The 21,854-nt window shown below is 41.6% G+C and overlaps 1 protein-coding gene across 1 annotated transcript in view; it reads right to left on the bottom strand.

Moving 5' to 3' along the window:
- The window catches only part of TRPC3 (transient receptor potential cation channel subfamily C member 3), a 67,873-nt gene extending 46,073 nt beyond the window's left edge, over positions 1–21,800 (bottom strand). The window contains exons 1-2 of the mRNA XM_029951163.1: positions 21,577–21,800; positions 3,175–3,946 (exon numbers count right to left, since the gene is read on the bottom strand). Of these exons, the coding sequence (XP_029807023.1) occupies positions 3,175–3,946; positions 21,577–21,800 (996 nt within the window). The remainder of the gene's footprint in view (positions 1–3,174; positions 3,947–21,576) is intronic.
- Between the last annotated feature and the right edge of the window lie 54 nt (positions 21,801–21,854).

Raw genomic sequence — 21,854 nt, 5'->3', positions numbered from 1 at the left:
GCTTAATAAATGACCAGCTTCCTTGCCACTGACATTTGGAGGATTAGACTGAGAGTCCGTTCTGTTCAGTATTCTGTTTCTCAGAATAGCTTCAGACATAATTTGCACATCCAAACTATTTCCTTAATAACCTGTCACCAAGCCATCCATTTATCTAAATCTATATCCTAGAATTTTTAGCCTCTTGGGGATAATGACCTTCATATGTTTTCCGCACCATACCTCCTGTATTCTTCAAGGAACTTTGGAAACTGCACGCTGGCTGAGGACCTTCCCAGATGCACCTAAGTGCTGGTAATTTAAGGGGTGAGGCTCTAGATCTTACAGGCCATTGATAAGATAAAATAGGTACAGGTGTCTGAAAAGGAAAAAAAAAAATCACCTCTTTTCCCCTAGGGAACACATTTTTTTTTATATAGAGGCCAGGATTTGATCTCATATTTTGAACTCTTTCTCTATGGAAAGAAAACAGTGAACATATGGAATAGGGCAAATTAGGTTACCTGTTTGCCTCAGAAATGAGCTTCACTTCCACTGCCCTTTCTGAGCTCAGAGTCTCTGGGTCAGTGCCGTGAAAGCACTGTTTTCTCTGTCTGTCTAAAGCCCTGACTGATGGACAGGAGCGTGGGACGAGAGGGCACAGAGATGAAAGAAGGCAGACACTAAAGGAATACCAAGGACAGGCAGGAACATAAAAGAAAGCAACCTTTAGTCAGGGGAGGAAGACTTGTCATCCTTAGCAACTGTAACTTCTGAGGAACTGTCTATATTCTGGCTCAGAGAGGGGTATGCTACATGAGTGCTTTTCATAAATCAGAAAAAGGAACTGTGAGATTCAGATGATTTTTTGCAGATGCTTAGACAGTTGGCAGCTTTACGGATGCCCTCTTTAACTCAGTAGTATTTTTCCTCTTTTTGCCTTTTGTAATATTTTGCCACGTGTGAAAGGTTATCAGAGGTGACTCTTTAAGTCAGGGTAAAGGAGATTCAAAGTATCATCAATACAGAGTTAGCCAGCTTCAGGGAAAACCGAACGACAAATTTTTAACTATCGCTTCATGGAGAGGACTTCTCTGGGCAGAACTGCAAACATCACCCACTTTCATAAATTATTAAAAGTATAACATTTGAAAGAAATTCCCTTTTGTAGAATCACTTTTACATATTTTCAATATATATCAAGCAAAATGGAAAAAAGTTTGAATGAGATTTGAAATAGTAATAAAAATATAATTCTAAATTTATTAGCCACTATGTCAAAGTAGTGACATTTAGAACTATTTTACCTCAATGCTTTTCTACTTTTTCTAAACAGAATTTGTTTTCAATTTTTTCTGAGTTCTGTCTAAAAAAAGAATAACTCATTTCGAATCTGAAGAAATGTAATTTTTCAAATATCACATAATGATATGTGATGAATCTCTTCAAAGAGAGTAAATATAAGGTGATATTTTCTTCTTTGTATTTTTTCACATTTCCCAAGATTTTTACAACAAACGTGCACCTTTTATATCAGAAAAATTTTTAACGGAATAACAAAATTTCACTAAGTCCAGATATCCACCAGGACAAGTTGAGGGTTGATGACTAGGGAATTTGGTGTGTATGGAAAAGGAAGCTAAAAAACATGCAAAACTTTCCTACCAGCTTTTTTTTTTTTTACATGACCATTTTTTTAAAGCAGGTTTAGGTTCACAATAAAATTAGGAGGAAAGTACAAAGAGTTCCCATGTGTGCTCTGCCCCCAAAACATGCACAGTCTCACACATCAACATCTCTCACCAAAGCAGTACGGGTCGTATAATTGATGGATTCTCCCGACACATCATAATCATCCAAAGGCCATAGTTCACATTAGGGTTCTCTCTTGGAGTTGTACATGCTATCGGTTTGGATAAATGTATGATGACCTGTATTCATCACCACATGATACTCCGTATTATACAGAATATTTTCCCTAAAAATCTCTGTGCTCTACTTATTTATTCCTCCTCTCCACTAACCCCTAATAACACTGATCTTGTTACTGTCTCCACAGTTTGCCTTTACCAGAAAGGCATATTGTTGGAATCATATAGTATGTAGCCTTTTCAGAGTGGCTTCTTTCGCTTAGTAATATGTATGTTTCCTCCATGGCTTTTCATGGCTTAATAGCTCATTTCTTCATTCTAAACCATTTTCCTGCAACCCCTTAACCTGAATTATATTGTTTAGGTGCATTTGTGTAAATCTCAAGTATGGAAAACTGTAATAAGATCTGAAAGACAGATTAATCACTCTTTCTATGATCTGACACACAACACTTAAAAGATTAACTCAGAATCTAGAAAATAATTTAAGGAATTGAGGTCTACAATAATCTTTTTAGGCGGACACCAGAAGACAAGAACCTGCTGAAATACACGCTTTCACCAGAATCATGAAATATCCTTTTGCCCCAGATTTAATAGGTAGAACCATCCAAACCCCATAGGAAGGTGTAGTAATTGAATAAAAGATTAAAATGTTATATCATTCATATATAATTTTTAATAAAAAATACCACTTAACTGGAAATAATGCTCAGAAAATAGGCTCATTCATTAAAAAAATCCACTAATACAAAATACATTGCGATCCTTGTATTTCTGGGTTGACCTGAGGTTTACGGATCACCACTCTGAATATACATTTGTGGATTTCAGGGAGAGGCATTTTTGTCATACTAATAAAATAATTTTAATCATATTTCATATTAGTCTTCTAACTTTCTACCTAAAGGGGTTTATGATGTTTGGGCCAATAAACAGTGCATGCAAAACTAGTATCACTTGGGTGTTGTGTGGCACCATACCACTAACTACAAAAGAGGAAGAATTTGGGACGGAAAAAGTCACACTAAATTCCTCCTTTAAACGAAGGGGAGAAATCTTGCATTCCACTTAATGCTCGCCCAAACAGAACAGCATACATAGCTCTCGGATCCAGTATATATCCATTTCCAAAGCAATTTTATCACAGCATCATGCTTAGAGGTGGAAATCATCAGGTCATTTCTGAATGACATTCCCAATTCCTTGAGATTTTAAATTCACTGGGCAAAACTGGTTCCAGAGCAAACTACGGAAGGCACCTGGCAGCAGCTAGGGAAGTGGATGAGCTCGCAAAGTGCCCCGGGTGGAGCACTGAGCTTACCTTGAACTCCTTCTCTATGTTGGCCAGCTTGGCCAGCTCATTGCTGAGCTCCAGGGCGGTGAGCACTGGGTCCTCACTAGACAAGGACAGGTAAGCTGGGCTGGCCAGCCCCTTGTAGGCATTGATCCTTGATCGTGAGTGACTGAAAGAGTCGTGCCTCTGCTTCTCCATGCAATCTCCGCATTTGCAGAAATAGTCGTGTGGCCGCTCAATCCTGGCACCCTTCATCAGCAGCATATGCACCACCTCGTACTTCTGGCAGTGCGCCGCCAGGATGATGGGCGTGATGTCGGGAGAGAAGCGAGTGCCGTCCTCGTCGTAGGCATAGAAGTCGTCGTCCTGCAGCTCCTGCTCACAGGGGCTCAGGGTCAGGCGCTTGCTGGCTGCGAAGCCAGGGTGGTTGAGGATGGCTTCCACGATGCGCACGTAGCCCTTACTGATGGCAAGCAGCAGGGCGTCGCCGATTCGCGCCAGGTTCTCCTTCTTGAGGAGCAGCTCCGTCACCTCCAGGTGCTCGTTGCCCACGGCCAGCTGCAGCGCGTTCTGGCCCATGTAGTCCACGCAGTTGACGTTCAACGTCTTGGACTCCTCTAGCATCTTGCGCACCACAGGGATGTTGCCATACTCGGCAGCGTCAAGGAAGCGCTCTTCCTCGGCTGTGAGGCTGGTACCCCGGTCATTGAACATGAAAGCCGGGCCCCGGACCGCCTGGCGCCGGCCCTTCTCCCGCATCACAGTCTTGCGCCTCAGAGATGGGCTTTCCTCCATAGACCTAATCAGCAGCAATGAAAAACAACTGTAGACTATCAGGGCATAGTGCTTCCTCCCACATAGCTCGCCCCTCTCAAGCACACAGCACCGACAGCATTACCTGTGGCCCCGCCGGCAGCTGGGTCAGTTGTAAACAACGCACCTGAAACTCACACCTGTACCTAATATGGGCTACTTGACCCCAGAGAGGGGCTGGCAGCCTATCACAACAAGGGTTCCTGTTCAATAGAACGTGGCATTCAGAAGAAATAATAATATAAACAACTTCCAGACGTCTGTGCCTCCCCTATGACTCTGGTACCGGCGGAACTCATTGGACCTTGTATAAATAACCATACTGGTCTTGAAAGTCATAAAAGTCTTGAAAATGAAGGCCTAGCAGGTTCTTGGCCCAAAGTACTAGGCTTTAAGGCTAAAGAAAGTAAAATTTTCAAGAATTAGGCCATAAGAATCCTCTCAAGTCATTGCATATTGTTAACTAAATAAAATAACTGATAGGGGAATAAAACCCTAGTATTTAGGCCAAGGGTCTTTCAGGATCTTTGTTATCTTTTTCTCTTAAGGGTATCCTGACCCCACACACCCCCAAAAAGAAAATTCATTTTTTTCAATGACACAGGCAAGATTTAGCAATTATAAAATTAAAGCATCAGTCTAAACTTATTTTGTTGAAATAAGATGTGACTTTGTAATAAGAGTTGTTAATAGCCAATACTATATAATCACCTCTCTGAACTAAAAGGATATAGTATGATTTATGGTTTAAAAATAATTCCTATTATTTTATAAATAAAGCAACTGGGCTCTAATCGTATATACAGACCAATGTGCATGAAATGGTAATACCAACCACATTTGTTGAGATTTAGTTGCATTATGAAAGTGATCTCATTAACTGATGTGTACAGTGATTTAAGTTCACATTGTACTTTTTATGGCGCTGGGTAAATTCATTTCTTTGGACTTTCTTACCCCAGGTGCAAAATGGAAATTTACAAAAGTGCTTCAGAGTTTCCTCATGAGCACGTAAACAATAATCTTTTCTAGAAGTGCAGAGTCTCTGACAAATGATGTTAAATAAATTATATAATTTTTAACATTGTGATTACTTTTAATACTTCAGTGACTATTATTCTAAGTACAGATTTGCATTTTTACCCAGTTCTAACATTTTTGCTGACTGAAATTCTTAAGATAACTTACTTTAAAATATCTGTAATTTTTGTTTTCTGTATGAGCTGCACCAAAAGTACCAGATAAAGCTCTTTTCACATTACCCACTTTTAAGGCAAATAAGAATGACAAGTTAAAAGTGAATGGCTGGGAGGGGAAATGCTTTATTTCTATAATAAATATTCCAGAAATACTTTCCACCATTGATAAAACAGTATTCACAGAGTCAGGGGCTGAAAACGAATTAGAGAGGACTCTGTTCTCCCTGAGGGCCTGGGGGTGAACAGCAGGGAAAAGAACTCAGAGGCAGTTACCAGCCCTTACTCAGTTCTCATTTCTGCCGGCCTCAAACCAAGAGAGAAACACAGAAGGCGCGGCAGACTTTTCCCATATGGAGACCAAGGGACTGTGGCCAGGCAAACCTGGGACTACACAGGTGATGTATCCAAAGAAGTCCGGAGAGGCTTGTCAACTCCAAGGGTGAGAGGGCTATGACGGGCACCCCTTTCTAACTGCTCAACTAGTGTCAGGTGATTAATTTTTAAAAATTAAATAAATATAGCATTTATATATATACCTTTATAAATGCATATGCATATGTACGTATGTGTATGTATGTATGTACATATAAACGTATTTGTAGCCATTTCTCAGAAACAATACAAGAGGCTTTTAACTGTAGTTGTTACACCTGGGCTCTGAGCAGTGGAACCGAGGGGCCAGAGGGGAAGGGAGATTTTTGCTTTTCACTTATACCCTCTGCACTTTTTGAATAGTTTTCACCACAGTTGGAATATTTTTACTATAAGATAAAATTTATTTTTTTGATGTGTATCTAGTTTAACCCCTTAGTTGACAAAAATTTTTAAATAAATGCATGTTTTGGCAACCATTACATTATAATCTTTCTGAAGCTAAATAAATGCCATGTTAGTAGGGGGATGTATGATGTGTAGGGTAGCATGCAGAGCGAGGTCTGTGAGTGTGTGGCATGTGGGGGACAAGGGAGTGCAAAGTTGGGTGTGTGGGGGACAGGCCTATGTATTTATGTGTATGTCTGTGTGTGTTGGGGTGATGATTTTTAGGCGGACAAGAACTGGCAAAGAGCATTCACTGAACTGCATGGAAGAAAACTTTGTTTCAAGATCAAACTATGACAAGGGTTTTAATGTTCAATGGTACAGACTTCATTGGGTTAATATTTTTACTATGAAGCTACAAACTGGAACTCTTCCAATGTCTAGAACCTCCATATGGTATGAAAGATGGATTCTGTGTCTATCAATAATAATATTTTGATGTTTTCTACAACTACAGAATATACATACAGAATATATATGACTGAAGAATTCCAATCTCTACTCGGGTTATCGTTTGGGAAATAAACTCATTACTAAAGTGCTACCTCTTAATGGAAAGGTCTCTTTGTCTAATGATTGGTATCTAAAAAGAAAATCACTTATAGAAATCCCACTTTTTCTCCCCAAAGAGTATGATGTGAAAATACCAGAATATGATTCTTCAATGAATTTTTCTTTGCATTTCTTAGTATTTTAAAGTTTTTTTTTAGAGTTTCTGCCTCTTTCAGAACCAGAATCTCCATATTGTGTATTTGTGCTGAAATGTGGGATTTTAGTACTATATAACACAAGTCAAATGAGTCATTTTGATGTTGTCTTTAAAACATTCTAACACTGAGTTAAGTGTGAAGTCAGATTTCTGAATTAGAACAAATTATACAGCTATTTCAAAATACAAGAGCTGATCTAATGCTACTTATCTTCATGGTAAATCCACATAGCAAGTGTCTTTTTTTTTTAACTTTTCATACAGTATTAAGACAAGCTTCACATTCAGAATGATAGAATGGTATGAGTCGCATTGAATTCAGCTCATCCACGGCCCCCATCTCAGCTAGTTTTGACAGGGCATCTCCCTCTAGCATGAGAAACAAGGAAAGAATGCGAGTGAATGGGAGAGATGTTTCACGTTAGTAATACTAACACTCAAATCATTTTGCCAGACATTTCTTACCTTTGGATCCCCATCCAATGGGTTGATTCATTCAGCACTGCAAGGGTACATTATGCAGCGCCTTCTTTCTTGTTAAAAGCATTGGAGTACCACTGATGTAAACCGGATGCTCTACAAGCCCCTGTGGAAGCTCAGGCTAGTATCTGACTGCTATGGACTGAACCGGGTCCCCCTACAAACTCATATGTTTAAGCTTGAACCCCCAGAATGATGTCATTTGGGAATGAGGCCTTTCGGAGGTTTAGAAGGTAATTATGATTAGATGAGGTTATGAGGGTAGAGCCCTCATAGTGGGATCAGTGCCTTTGTAAGAAGAAACAACAGAGAGTTGCCTGGATGACTCAGCCGATTAAGCCTCTGACTTTGGCTCAGGCAGGTCATAATCTCGCAGTTTGTGGGTGTGGACCCCACATCGGGCTCTGTGCTGACAGCTCAGAGCCTGGAGCCTATTTCAGATTCTATGCCCCTCTCCTACTCATGTTCTCTCTCTCTGCCCTCCCCTACTCATGTGGGCTTTCTCTCTCCAGAATAAACATTAAAAAAAAAAGTAGAAGAAAAAGAAACAACAGAGAGCTCTCTTTCCCTCCCTCACTCTCTCCCCACCTCAAGCCAGGAAGAAAGAGCTCTCACTAGAACCTGACCATACTGGCACCATGATGTTGGACTGCTGACTTCCGGAACCATGAGAAAAAAATCCACTTCTGTTGTTTAAGCCACCCAGTCTACCGTATTTTGTAGCCCACTCTGAGTAAGATGGTGGGAAAAAGGAAAAAAAAAATTTTCATTCTTTATGAAAAAAATCTTGCGTTCTTGTTACTTCTCCAAACACTTAAGCAAATAAAAAGTTCTTTCTTTTTTTAAAAAATTTTTAATGCTTATTTATTTTTGAGAGACAGAGAGAAAGAGCATGAGCAGGGGAGGGGCAGAGAGAGAGGGAGACACAGAATCCGAAGCAGGCTCCAGGCTCTGCGCTCTCAGCACAGAGCCAGATGCGGCGCTTGAACGCATGAACCATGAGATCATGACCTCAGTTGAAGTTGGATGCTTAACCAACTAAGCCACCCAGGTGCCCCTAAAAAGTTCTTTCTAAAAAATATTTTGGTGTACCCAGAGACAACCGTTTGCTCCATTCCACTTAGAGGCAAAAATACAAGGAGTAACACTCCTCAGTTTTCATAACTTGACATCAACTCATCTGACTTCTAACTGTTTCTCTAAGTGAAAGCCACCCACCTCAGGATCACTTGGAGGGCCTATTAAAATGCAGATTTCTGGGCCTTATTTTAGATGAACTAAATCAGAATCTTTCAGGGGCAGGGCTCTGGAATATGTATTTTTAATGCACATCCTTTGCACAGTACAGGTTGGGAACCTAAAACATAAAAACAATGACATTATCCTGGATCAATGATCCCAGACTATGAGGCCTTTATACACTTGTCTCAATGGCCCTGCCAAAAGTAAAGCTGAAACAACGCATGTTGACCACTGCAGCCTGAGGGACAAATGGCCTTAAATGCCTTTAGGTTCCCTATGTTTTATTAACATTTAACATGTGATGTCCAGGAAGAAAGTCACCTGAATCACAGTAAATAAGAAGCCTGCAAAATGCCTTCACCAGTGACCATTTAATGTGATGCCCTTACTTTTTCAAGGATTTATATTTTTAAAAGGTTACTAGGTCTTCTTCAAAACTGCATTTATTAGGTTAAAGAGGTGGCCCATTATCGTATCCATTGTACCATTTATGACGATTCAAGTACCTCAGTCATTCTAGAATTGTGCACTAATAGGCCTCTCTCTTCAGATGAGTTTGCTTCTTCTAGTCTAATAATACATAAACTATATATAACCCTTGCCTCTTCCTTTCTTTCTTTTTCTTTTTTTTCTTTTGACCTAGGAAATCTAGTAATTTAGTTTAGATCTAAAAGTGCTCAGTGACCATCACTATTTTACCCCAGGTTTCTGGTACAGTCTTTTCCTTCCTCTTAAATGATTTCTCACCTAGATATAAAATCAATTATCCTATGTCCCATGTGTTCTAAAGCTTTTGCATGGTTATATGAATTCTTTTTTTAAAAATAAAGTATTAATAAATACTCCCTCATATAAGCATATATTCTTGGAAGGTCAGGTCATGCTTTATTTTTCATTATCTAGTGACCAATAGAGGGTAAGTACTCAATAAGTATCTGTTCACCTGAGTTTCCAAATCTCTTTTCAGGCTCTGTCCTCTCCTTTGATCTTATATCCTGTCTGTACAACTACCTACCCCCTGGCCACTCGAAAAGGTCCCAACTCACCCTCTCCCTTAATAAGCACCCCCTCCTAACATTTGCATCTCAGGCTAGTTATTCAGGTTTAGCAATTTTAAGGTCATCTATCACTCACCGTCTTGAAGCTCTCAAAGTTTTGAAGCTTCTCCTTTGGAATGTTTCTTGTACTGGACCCTCCCTTCCAATTCTCATTGCCAGCACCATATTCCAGATCTTTAGCCAATCATAGTTGGATTATTATAATAGCTTTCCAACAGAGATGGCATGAGGGAAGGCTACTACTAAACTTTTCTGAGTACGTGGTATATATGTATGTTTTTCATACACTGTCATATTTAATTCTCATAACGATGTTATGAAGCAGGTATTTCCCTTTCATATATAAGAAAACTGAGATTTTAAAAAATTGTCCATGGTAACACACAGAAAAATGCAGATCTGGGCTTCAACTTGGGGTCTGACTCCGGGTTCTTTCCAGTACTACATGCTGCTCCTGATTTTCTTCTTTGTACGCCACAGTCATCCCCAGCATCTTGCTCTTTTTTTTAAATGTTTATCTTTTTTTTTTGAGAGAGAGAGAGAGAGAGAGAGAGACAGAGAGACAGAGAGAGACAGAGTGCAAGTGAGGGAGGGGCACAGAGAGAAAGGGAGACACAGAATCCGAAGCAGGCTCCAGGCTCTGAGCTGTCAGCACAGAGCCTGATGTGAGCCTTGAACTCACAAACTGTGAGATCATGACCTGAGCTGAAGTTGGATGCTTAGCTGACAGAGCCAACCAGGCGCCCCACAGCTTGCTCTTTTTAAACTCTGCTTTTACTCTTTCACTTCTCTTAGACAAATAAGCAAACAAAATAGAATCCTCTGGTTGACTTTCAAGGATGCTGACTAGTCAACCTTGTTTTCCTTGCTCTCAGATTCATTCTTCACTGTCCTATAAATATATTATCCTGCTTATTTCTATACTATCAAGGGTATTCCTATACAATCAAGGGTATTTTTGGAAAGATTAGCAAGGTGCTTTTCTTTTGTCTTTCCAAAAACAGTGTCTTTGCCCTGGCTTACCTTACTGCAGGGGTATCGGGGTGGGGGGGTTAGAGTTAGGTGCCTGTGATGGGGGGCATAGAGAACATAAATTTTAGAGGAGTGCAAAGAGAAATATAGAGGTAATTTTCAGCCTTTGGCAGGAAAAGAATAGGAGTTTGCATGCAGAATTTAGGAAAAAGAGAAATTGTCTTGAGGGAGGATTTGCTCAGTTCCTTTATTTCTCTAATTAGTTCTGAAGGAAGCTGATCAGAGAATGCTCTCATCATGCAGACAAGATAGCTCTCTCACTTTTGACAGCAAAGCCATAACACTTCCTGTCTTGACAGAAGAAAGAAAGAATAGAGGGGAAGTAAAAGTTAAGATGTGGATCCAAGAAAGTGATGAACCCCTGAGGGCAGCCCAGCCTGACTGAGGAGGGAATGGGTGGGCTTTCTCAAGCTACCCCCAGTTCCCCTGTGGTGCGGATCTGGTGCTGAGAGCCAGAGAGGCTGCTCCCAGACTAGGAGACCGCTAGCGCTGGAAGCTCTATTAGCTCTGTAGCTCATGGGACCTGAGCTGAAACCATATGTGCCAAGGAGTATATCTGGGTTATAACAAAGGTAAGTTAGCAAAGACAAGTTATTTTCACTGACAAGCAGCACCCGAGTAGACAATGAACATCGCCCAGAGACCAAAAGAATCAGAAAACAACAACTCTTTCTTTCTTCAAGGGGACAAATAAGCTCTTAAGCTCCCTTCCCCAGTGCCCAGATGCTAAAGAGGAGAACAGGAGGGTGGCTTTCTGAGATCCTGAGCTATTTCATCCAAGTGAGAGGCTATTTACTAAAAAGAAAAATCACTGTATAATATCAAACTAGGATCAATGAAATTGGCTTCACAGAACTGAAGGATGTATACATAAACCATAAAGAGACTATGACCCCTCGTAGAGATTAGGGGGAAAAACTAGCAAGAAAATGTCCCTTAGATATGAGCTCAAGACACAAGAAGCCACTCTCCTAGTTGACCTAATCCCTGTGATAATGTAGGGCAAGTCTTCTCTCCTCTTAATTCACATAACTGCTTAATCGCCCAATTAACTTAATTACTTAATTTATTGATTGCTTAATTCACTGGTGGGATGAGAATAAGTGTCTGTTTAGCAAGCAAAACAAAAACACAAAAATTTAAAACCTAATTTAAACCACACATTGGACAATTGGTTCATTTTTTTTCCTCTCCTGGTCAGCAGGTAGGAGGGCCAAGAGAAGGCCCTGTTACAGGTAGATTACAAGAGCTGCTCGTCCAAGTTTTTCTGGTTTCTTGACCCTGCTACACCTATACTTCTAAAACGAACAAAATACTGTTCCTTCTGTTTCTATCTCTGGGCCTACTCGTATTTCTGCCCAATTGATACAAAGTCTAGAGACAAAGAGATTCAGACAGAATGGTAGGTAAATTCCTCAAGGTCACTAAAGGATGAAGAATTAGAAGAGAGTTCAGAGGTCCTCCCCCAGGCTTTATGTACTCTACCATGCGGACTCCAGGGAATAAGAAAAAAAAATGAATAAAGGTAGCAAATCAAAATAACATTATTAAAAATGCATCCTTAGCTTATGTTTTGGAACATTTGGGTTCTATAAAGAATAGCTTCAAAAATCTCTCTTCGCATTGAATTACAATCTCTTTAGCACTCATCAACAAAATAAACATTATTAAATAAGTCCAATCTTTTACTGAAATAAGGAAATAGCCAACTACTCAATCCATCTAGCAAGCAAGCAGAGTAATAACACCATCAATGGGAGCCAAAGCATCGAGAATAACACCCAAGTTGTTTTGACTAGGCAGTTCACCACACTGAAGAAAGTGAATGTAACAACCGGCCAGGATCCAGTCTGTCATTCTGTGAGGGCCAAGAAGAGCAGAAGGAGCCACAGAAGATAAGTAGTGAGAAAAGCTGGGAGGAGGTGAGGAAGGTGTCAGAGAGCAACCACCATGTTACAGTATCAGGGTGGTGATAATTGGAAGTGATGATCAGGGCGGGAAGCAGCAGGCACTGACAAAGGACAAGAAAGTCAGAGATGAAAAGTCAAAAAACAAACAAACCCCATAGTCCCCCTGGCAAGCAGGCAGCTGTCAGTCAATATCCTGCCTCTGGAGACATCTATCTACACAGTATGGCTTAGGAGTAAGTGTGCTAGAAATGAGGAAATGGCAACTCACAAACAGCTTCAATAGTGTCATCAAAAACACACTTTGAAAATCTCTTAATATATGTTTTTGTAGAGGAGAAGTGGAGTGGGAGATACTCTGAACTTCAGTAAGCCCTAAGGGCACCAGTATGCAAGGCTAGAGGAAGGCATCCCCATCTGTTCAACTGTTTGGCAGACAGAGTACAGGGCTACAGGAGTCCCAGGCCCCACACCGCCTACTGCTGAACTCACATCTCCTAACACCAGGAACAGCTCAATAACATATTATCACAGTAACGACCAAACCAACAAGATAAGGAGCTCCATTTAAGAAACAGGAAAGCACAGCGTTCACTTCTAAGGATTCCCATCACATGCAAAAATTAATAGGTAGCAATTCCAGCACTTAACAAGTCTGGGGAGATATCTAGGTCTCCACAGTAATTAATTTCCTGACATTTTCTGTTGGCCCGTGCTATATTCAGAATTCTCTAGGCATGGGTTTAATAAATCTATTAGATAATGCTAATTTGGGTATATGCCCTAATCGCTAAGTCAGAGACAAGAAGCCGTTATATATTTAAGGAGGGAACCTCCAACCTCCTCTCTTCGTCACTTTCTCAGTTATCCTTCTCATGAAAGCTATTTGCCAGACCCCTCAGTAGCTAAAACCAGAAAAGTAAAAATTGGCCATTTAACGGTGTGTTCCTTCCTCTAAACTTTCACTGGGAACAGAGGTGAGGACACCTAATCATTGCCTGCATAATTTGAAAACACTTCTCAAACGAATGTGCCTTCTAGAACTTAGATGTTTCTGCTTCCAGGAACTATATTTTGTGTATAACTCTGTTAAACTGACAACTACATTGTTTTGTAATTGTCTGCTTTCATGCCTGGCTCTTCGGTAACATCCTTAATAGCAGGGACTGCTTTTCTTTATCTATAAAGAGATAAATGCCTGGCTTTTAGTACATGGCTGGTGAATATCCACCTGCCAGAGCCATGAGTGCACAGATGTACGAGTGCTTAAACCCCAAGACCAAAGGCCCAGAGGACAGACAATCTTCTCCTCCAGATTAAAGAAAATCTTTGGTCACATATGATAATGTGTGCAAATAGTGGTGGAAGAGAACTAGAATAATTCTTCTATTAAAAAAAGTAATGGATAATGTAAATTAATCATCAGAAGTAAAAGCAAACAATTATTCTTCTTTCAAAGCAGATTTCTGCTTAATCACATTTAATTCTTAGTGGTACCAAAAAAAAAAATATGATGAACTCCACATCTCTTGATTTTGATATTAAAATTCTGTTTGTCAGGATAATATGGGGGCAAACCAAGGATAAGTCTTAGAATTAATAAGCTCTAATAATGAAGCTTACTACAAAAATAAACTCTTTCATAATACTTTCTAAAACTAATGTTTATTATTTCAGGAATATTAACTGACAATGAAATTAGACGTCAAATGAATTCAATGTATAATTGAACAGAAATTGAGATAAAATGAACTCAATAATAAAATTAAAAACTCTATTGACCCAAGAGAAGTTCGTTTTTGGCTATATATTTGGTTATTTAAACCTATTAGATGCTATTATATATTATATTATATGAAATATATTATATTAATTATATTATTATATCTAGTTATATATAATATAAACAAATAATATATAACATATATATATATTCCTTTAATATTACTAGAAGCAAAGGGATCTGGTTTTCTATCACTGTCTTCTATATCCTAAGTAAAAAATCTGAGGTGTTTGCATGTTTGCTCCTACCTCGTCACCCTCAACCTGCTTTTCAGCAGAGAATCCATATACATCAGTACTATTTTACAAAACATAATTAGAAATGCAAACTGGTTTAGAATATTAGCATCATCATGCCCTTTCCTTAATGGGTCATATACTGTGGATATTTAAATCTTATTTTTTAAAAAGGTCTAAGACCAAACCTTATTGTCACCTATTATTTGAACAGTGCAAAGAGGAAAAGTTTTCTTTTTTAATAGAGGATTTTTTTGATGACTAGGTAACTGTAGACAGACATCCCTGACCTAGATGCTAAATTAAAGAAAAAACACTGTAATAATCCTAATTACTCTCATAAAGTCACTGCTGAGCCCCTTATGAACACTTGTTGTGAAGTTGGCCACCCACGGTTCACAACTCCAGATCCTCTATCAGGGGTCAGACTCCTACATGTTCACCCTGCACAGACCACTAATCTGTTTCCGCTGCCAGACTTATACTGCGGAGTGGTGAGGGCAGTGTTAAGAAGGAAGACTGCTGGTCAGGGAAAGAGCCTTCCCCCTCAGAAGACCGCTCAGCAGAGGGGGGCACTCTCAATCCTGAGGCAAGAAACTCAGTATTCCTTCCTACTAAGAGCCTACTAGCACAGTAAAAAAAGGTTTCTTCCTCCTGTTACATTTCCTGTGGTGTTTTATTTCCTACTGTCAAATGTGGTAAGGATTTATGGGACTGTAGGCAAAGGAAAACTCAAAGGTTAAGAATACTGAGAGAGGGAGAGAGAGAGAGAGAGAGAGAGAGAGAGAGAGAGAGAACAGACAGACACTTGTTATCCTGGGGTGGTAATAAAAAAATCCCTAAAATTCTAACCCCATCATAAGATGATGCTCCAGTCCTAGTCTAGGAACCTCTCACTACTTTGATAATAAGAAAGAGAAAACCATGAAGGATATTTGGCAGGGGGTCAATTACGTCTTGAGATGCCCTTTCCTCCTTTTTGTTTCCATTCTTAGTCTTTCCTACTTAGCTTACAAACTTTCTCAAGTTGATCAGCCATCAGCAGTCAAATTGAAATGATGAACTAATTGGATCTCATAAATGAATTAATACTAATTAGTAGTGTCCTGTGTCATTCCTCCCAGGAGTAAATGCATTTTTAAATATCTCTGAGGAAGAGAGAAAAGCTGAACTCAAAGGAGGCCAAGGTGTGAACACCACAGTCCTAAGAGTCTAAAGATTTCACATGACCTGGGGCTGCTATTAATTAGAGGTCACCCTTCAGCTTCAGTTTTTCAATTTGTATAAAAGAAAAGACTGGGCTAAATGAAGTCCTTTGCAACTCAAAAGTTCTATTTTTTTTTCCAAAATATTCTATATTAGTTAAATTTAGGAAGTGTGGTACTGAGGATTTAGGTAGGGGAGTTCCGATGACCCTCACATTATGCTGCATAGGTTACCCACTATGCCATCTGCCCAATAAAATCAGACACGATTAAGAATATTCTTCCTTTGGGGCCCCAGGGTGGCTCAGTTGGTTAAGCAGCCAACTTCAGCTCAGGTCATGACCTCACAGATTGTGGGTTTGAGCCCCGCGTCGGGCTCTGTGCTCACAGCTCAGGGTCTGGAGCCTGCTTCAGATTCTGTGCTTCTCCTTCTCTCTGCCCCTCCCTACTCATGCTCTGTCTCTCTCTCTGTTTCTCAATAGTAAATAAATGTTAAAAAATTTAAAAAAAAAGAATATTCTTCCTTCTGCAATCTTGACCTGTTAATAATACAGTTTTCACTGGGGTTTAACCTGAAACTGAAACACAGTTGTAGGGGTACTTGGTTTCAAGATGAGGAAAAAAAGGCCTCTCTTCCCCTTTCTCCATTCCAAAATTACCCCCTAAACATCAAGGAAAACAAAGAAAGGTAACACAAATTTCATTGTTCCTGAAACTGGAAGACATTTGTAACACCTCCAACTACGCAATATATGAAGATGGAAAGAAGATGAGTTGGAAGAAAGGTAAATGACTTTGTGGGGATAAGGAAGGTCCAACCAGAGTGCCTATTACAAGAAGCAAGCTAGTCCGTTGTGCTCCATGCCGGAAAAGCCTAGAAAGGGAAGGCAAAAGAAATCCCAGAAAGTAGAGATGAGGTGGGAGCCCAAAATGGAAGGATTTGGCTGGAAGTCTGTATTACGGGTAAGTAGAAACTTTTCCCCCAGATCTCTTACGCTCTTACAGATATGATCAAGCGACAACTCTCACCCTTATAAGAAAGATAGGATGTGAAATCACCAGAGAAATAGAAATAGAGAGCTCAAAATGTGGGGGTACCAGGCCCAAGGAAGGGCAGGGGGTCCCTTCACAGTTCCAGCATGAAGTATTATAAAAATACAAATTACTGCCTTTTTTAGGACACATTTTTGGCAGAACTTCTTCTGAAGAAAAATTAAACAGAATCTTCTTTTCTAGAAGTCTTTCTTTTTTAAAGTTAACACCACTGAGAAATCTAATGATTTTGTGCACATTTGTTAAACAAGAATTGATTCATCTTTCTTTTCTTTTAATTTTTTAAATGTTTACTTTTTAGAGAGAGAGAGAGAGGAAGGGGCAAAGAGAGAGGGAGACACAGAATCTGAAGCAGGCTCCAGTCTCTGAGCTGTCAGCACAGAACCCAAGGCAGGGCTTGAACCCATGAGCTGTGAGATCATGACTTGAGCCAAAGTCAGTTGCTTAACCAACTGAGCCACTCAGGTGCCCTGATTCTTCTTTCTTAAAGTAGACTCATCAGGTGCCTGTGTGGCTCAGTCTGTTGATTTCAGCTGAGGTCAAGATTTTACGGTTTGTCGGATCCAGCCCTGCGTCGGTCATTACACTAACAGTGCTCCTAAGGAGCCTGCTTGGAATTCTGTCTCTCTCTCTCCTTCTCTCTCTCTCCCTCTCTCTCTCCTTCTCTCTCTCTCCCTCTCTCTCTCTCTCTCTCTCTCTCTCTCTCCTTCTCTCTCTTCCTCTCCCCCCACTCATGGTCTCTCTCTCTCTCTCTCCAAATAAATAAACTTAAAAAAATAAAAGGAGGGGTGCCCAGGTGGCTCCTTCAGTTGAGTGTCCGACTTCAGCTCAGGTCATGATCCATGGTTCATGGGTTCGAGCCCCACATTAGGGTCTGTGCTGACAGCTCAGAGCCTGGGGCCTGTTTTAATTCTGTGTGTCCCTCTGTCTCTGCCTCTCCCCTGCTTATGATCTGTCTCTCTCTGTCTCTCAAAAATAAATAAATGTTAAAAAAAATTTTTAAAAAGGAGACTCATGAGTTTCTCTCTTGACTTATCAAGTATTTTCCAGCTATAAATCAATTCTTCCCTTTTCTTGAAACTGTTCTTTCTAGGCAGCCTTGCCTTAGTACCCATCTGCACCTTCATCTTTTTCTGTGTCCTTTATTTGCTACTCTTTCTCTCTACCCTCTAAATAACAAGAACTCCCTCAGAATCAAGAGTCAAGCTCTCTTTCTCTCTTCACACTTTCTTTGAGTAATATCATATATTCACATGACTCAGCAATCAGTCCTACCAGCCAGTAGATTCTCAAATTCTCTCAAGCTTTAAACTTGTATTTCCATCTTCCTGCTTGACACCTCTATCAGAATTATCTGAAAAATAAGACCCTCCTCTTTGTCCTTTTCTTTTCAACAATGACATCAATGATCTTAGTTATCTAGGTCAAAAGCACCAAGTCATCTGTGACCCTGCTTTCTCTTTAACCCTCATGGGGAGTCAGTTTGCTTATTCCCATAGATTCTATCTGTGTATTCTCTCTTCCGACCTTTCCGCCCCAGTTCTACATTATTACGGATTCTAATCTCAGCCTGCACAGCAATGGTAGCCCCCTAACTTATTTATTCACATTCTGTCAAATGCCGCTACAATCCATCCTGCTCTCAGACCGGCTTTGATCAAATTGCTGCTCCTTTGTAATCATTAGTGGCTCCCTTTTGCCCTCTCCTGAAAGGATCCTTCATATTAATGCCCCAAACCAATGCATCCAGGTAAATCTCACTGCTTGCCCACACATCCTCTATGTTCTTTTTTTTTATTTTTAAAAGTGTTTATTCATTTTTGAGAGACAGAATGTGAGCAGGGAAGGGGCGGAGAGAGAGCGGGAGACACAGACTCTGACATGGGCTCCAGGCTCTGAGCCCAGGGTCCAACACTGGGTTTGAATTCACGAATCATGAGATCCTGACCAGAACCAAAGTCAGACACTTCACCGAGTCACCCAGGCACCCTGACACAATCTATGTTCTAACCAAACTCAATTAATATTCCTCAGATATGCCTAGCATTCTTAAGGGAGAGCTTCAATTAATTCCCCATTCTGCCTCTGTCACTTATCCTATCTTTTAAGGCCCATAAAGGTTTCCTTGATTTCTCCATGACTTTACATAGTCGGTTGCTTCTTTATACTTGACTCTTGTGTGTATGTTTCTATGGTGCTTATTTTACTCTAATTCATAAAAGCTCATGCCCTGTTTCATTTCCCTTTCTCCTTCATAAGATTTTAAACTCTTCCACTGCAGAAAAGTTGTCATACTCATCTTTGGAGCTTGCTGTACCTAACCTGCAGTTTATACATGCAAATGCTTAAGATATGATTTTGAATCTGGAGCACCTGGATGGTTCAGTCAGCTAAGTGTTTGACTCTTGGTTTTGGCTCAGGTCTTGACCTCGACCTTTGTGAGTTTGAGCCCCTCATCAAACTCATGCATCAAACCACATGGGATTCTCTCCATCTCCTTCTCTCTCTGCCCCTCCCTGCTCATGCTCGCTCTCTCTCTCTCTCTCTCTCTCTAAAATAAAATAAATAAACCTAAAAAAAAAAAAAAGGAATGTTTTTGAATCAAAACTCATGAGAACTGCCTTCAAATATCTTTTTGGAGTTTAATCAGATACGTTTAATGGCTAATGACTGAAAATGAGGTAAGCTTGCCAGTGACATACTATTTGGTCCTACGTTTGCAAACAACTGAGGGAAAGAAAGTCTTGGTTTGAATCAATGGTTGAATCAAGAGTTCTATCAAAGGACTTTTAAAAATTCTTGTTAGTAATATAACAGATGACATTCTTTCTCCTAAGTCAGTCTCTTTAAAACTCCCAGATGGAACCCTGGAGCATGCAGCAGTGAAATGAGCAACAGGATTACCCTGAGGAATCTTTTTGGTAAAAGTGGGGCCCCTTCCTGAGCATCCTGGGTTAATTTTATATTCAGCTACTCTATTCTGCCTACTGAAAATGACTCTGAGGCTTTAAGAGACTAGTCATCCTGCTCCAATGCCAATCGACTGTTGTTGTGTTTGCTTTCTGAGCTGTTACATTGTAGCCATATTCTACTTGAAGGTGGAATAAAGAGCTGATTTTTATTACAGTTATCAAACTTGTGCTTGATATTACCAAATGACAGTACTCAGACATGAAGAGCTTGTTGCCTTACCTGTCAAGAAACATTTATTATGTCCTTAAAATGACTGGGTCTTCTCAACCACTCTACAAAGTAAATACACTATGACGTTTACTTGTTGAATTATGTAAAAACAGAAAACAGGAGGAAAATGTTCTAATAGAAAAAAGTCTACAATGGAACTTGCCTCAGTGCTTTGTGTAATTGATTTCAGATTTCAAAAAGCAAAGTGAGTAATCTCTGCTCCACCCTACTTTCTCGGATTAGAGGGCTGTGGTGTCCCATCTAGTCTGGATTTATGGTAAAAGAAAAATAAATAATCAAAAAAATGGGAAAAGGAAAAATAGACAATGTCTTAAAATCTTAGGGAGGCTGGGAAGCGAGTTGGCGGGGTTTTAATCCTTCAGGATATACCTTTTTTCCATTTCCTGGGCCATTTCCACTCCAGGCTAATCTTCAGCAATAACTGAACCACATCGGGATGCGTCGCTCATTTTAAATCAGAACCCTTTCTTAGGCGATCTACTCCTAGCCACCGACTCTGGGTGTTAACAGGCAAACCCCGCAAGGCCAGGAGCCGGCTCTGAGCGAGCAGAGCAATGAGAGATTAGATCGGTCTGGAGGTCGTCCCAGAGGCCTGGGACCAGGGATGTGGCAGCTCGAGGGCGGCAGGGGGCACTGCATAAGCTAGGTCCCTTCACGGAGCCGGTCAGCTGTCTTACCCCACCCCGACGGTTAGTGCCGCCCACCACGTCTGACCCCAAGTTCTCTCTACCTAGGTCTGTGCGTTTTTCCTAAAAAAGACAGTAAACCCCGTGGCATGTTCAAGGTGTGGGACAAGAGAAATACCATGGACCCTATAAAACTAAGCACTCTCTTTTCCATCCTCCCTGCGTCTCCTAACTGCTGAGAATGTCTCCAAGATCTGGAAATTAAGAAAAGTTGCTCTTTCTCACGCACTACAGTGCCGACCTTTACCTTCTTTTAAAAAGAAACCAGCTACTGACCCGGAGCCGCCTGGGAACTACAGCCAAAGTTGTCATTAAACAGTTCCCGCGGCTGCCCCGCGCCCACTCTTCCCTGGGATTTGGCTTCAGTATGCCCCCAACTGTGAATGGACCGTCGAGAAACTGGGAGACCCGGCAAACCTGCACCCACACTCCGTACAGCACACCTTCCCTTCCTTTTCCCCACTGCGCTGCCCCGGCCTCAGACGGCAGAGAGCGTCGCGGGGGACCCGGGTTCCCAGGGTGGTTCCACGCTGAGAAGCTGGGTGGGGGGAGGTCGGAGTTCGAGGGCGCGCCTGCATCGGTGCACACCTTCCCGTTCTTTGCCTTCCCAGGGTAAGCTCGGGGTGCATTTGCCGAGGGTGTCCTAGCCTATGGGGCGGTAGGGCGTGTGTAGGAGAGGACGTGTCTCTTTGTTGGAAAGCGAGTCTGGCGTCCGCTGTGTAGGTCCACCGGGCCGTTCCGTGCGCTCGAGCCGGGACAGAGCTCCAGCCACGACTTCAGCGGCCCCCAAATCCCTTCCCAAAGCAGCACCAAGGGGACGAGCTCCCGACCGAGGTCTGCACCCCTAAATCGCCCCAAATAGAACTGCCAAACCGTGCCGGGAGGCGTCTGGGGTCCCAGGCACTTGGCTGGCCGGCCGGGAGCGCGCCTTCCCAGCCTCCTGACCCCCCCCGCCGGGCACTGCCCTACCCAAGCTCGGGCCGCGGGCCGGCCGGGTACTCACATGTCCAGCCCCGGGGAGAAGCCCTGCGGGCAGTAGCTGTGCGCTTCCCGCGATGAGGGCGCGGAGCGCGGCTCCAGCCCCCCGTTGACGCCCCTCCAGCCCCGCCGGCGGCGCTGCGGCTCCGAGCCTTCGTCCTCTCCCTCCTCCTCCTCCTCCTCCTCCGCCGCCGGCGCGGGGAAGGTCACCCTCGCTTGCTCCTTGCACTTCCTGACCTTGGTGGACATCGCGCCCGCCGTCGTCCGAGCGCGGGGATGCCGGCTGCCCGCCGCCGCCGCCGC

Source organism: Suricata suricatta, chromosome 1, assembly GCF_006229205.1.
Source record: "Suricata suricatta isolate VVHF042 chromosome 1, meerkat_22Aug2017_6uvM2_HiC, whole genome shotgun sequence".
In the NCBI taxonomy this organism is placed as follows: Eukaryota; Metazoa; Chordata; class Mammalia; order Carnivora; family Herpestidae; genus Suricata; species Suricata suricatta.
Note: the sequence above shows the minus strand (reverse complement) of the source record. Positions and strands in the feature narration are given on the sequence as shown.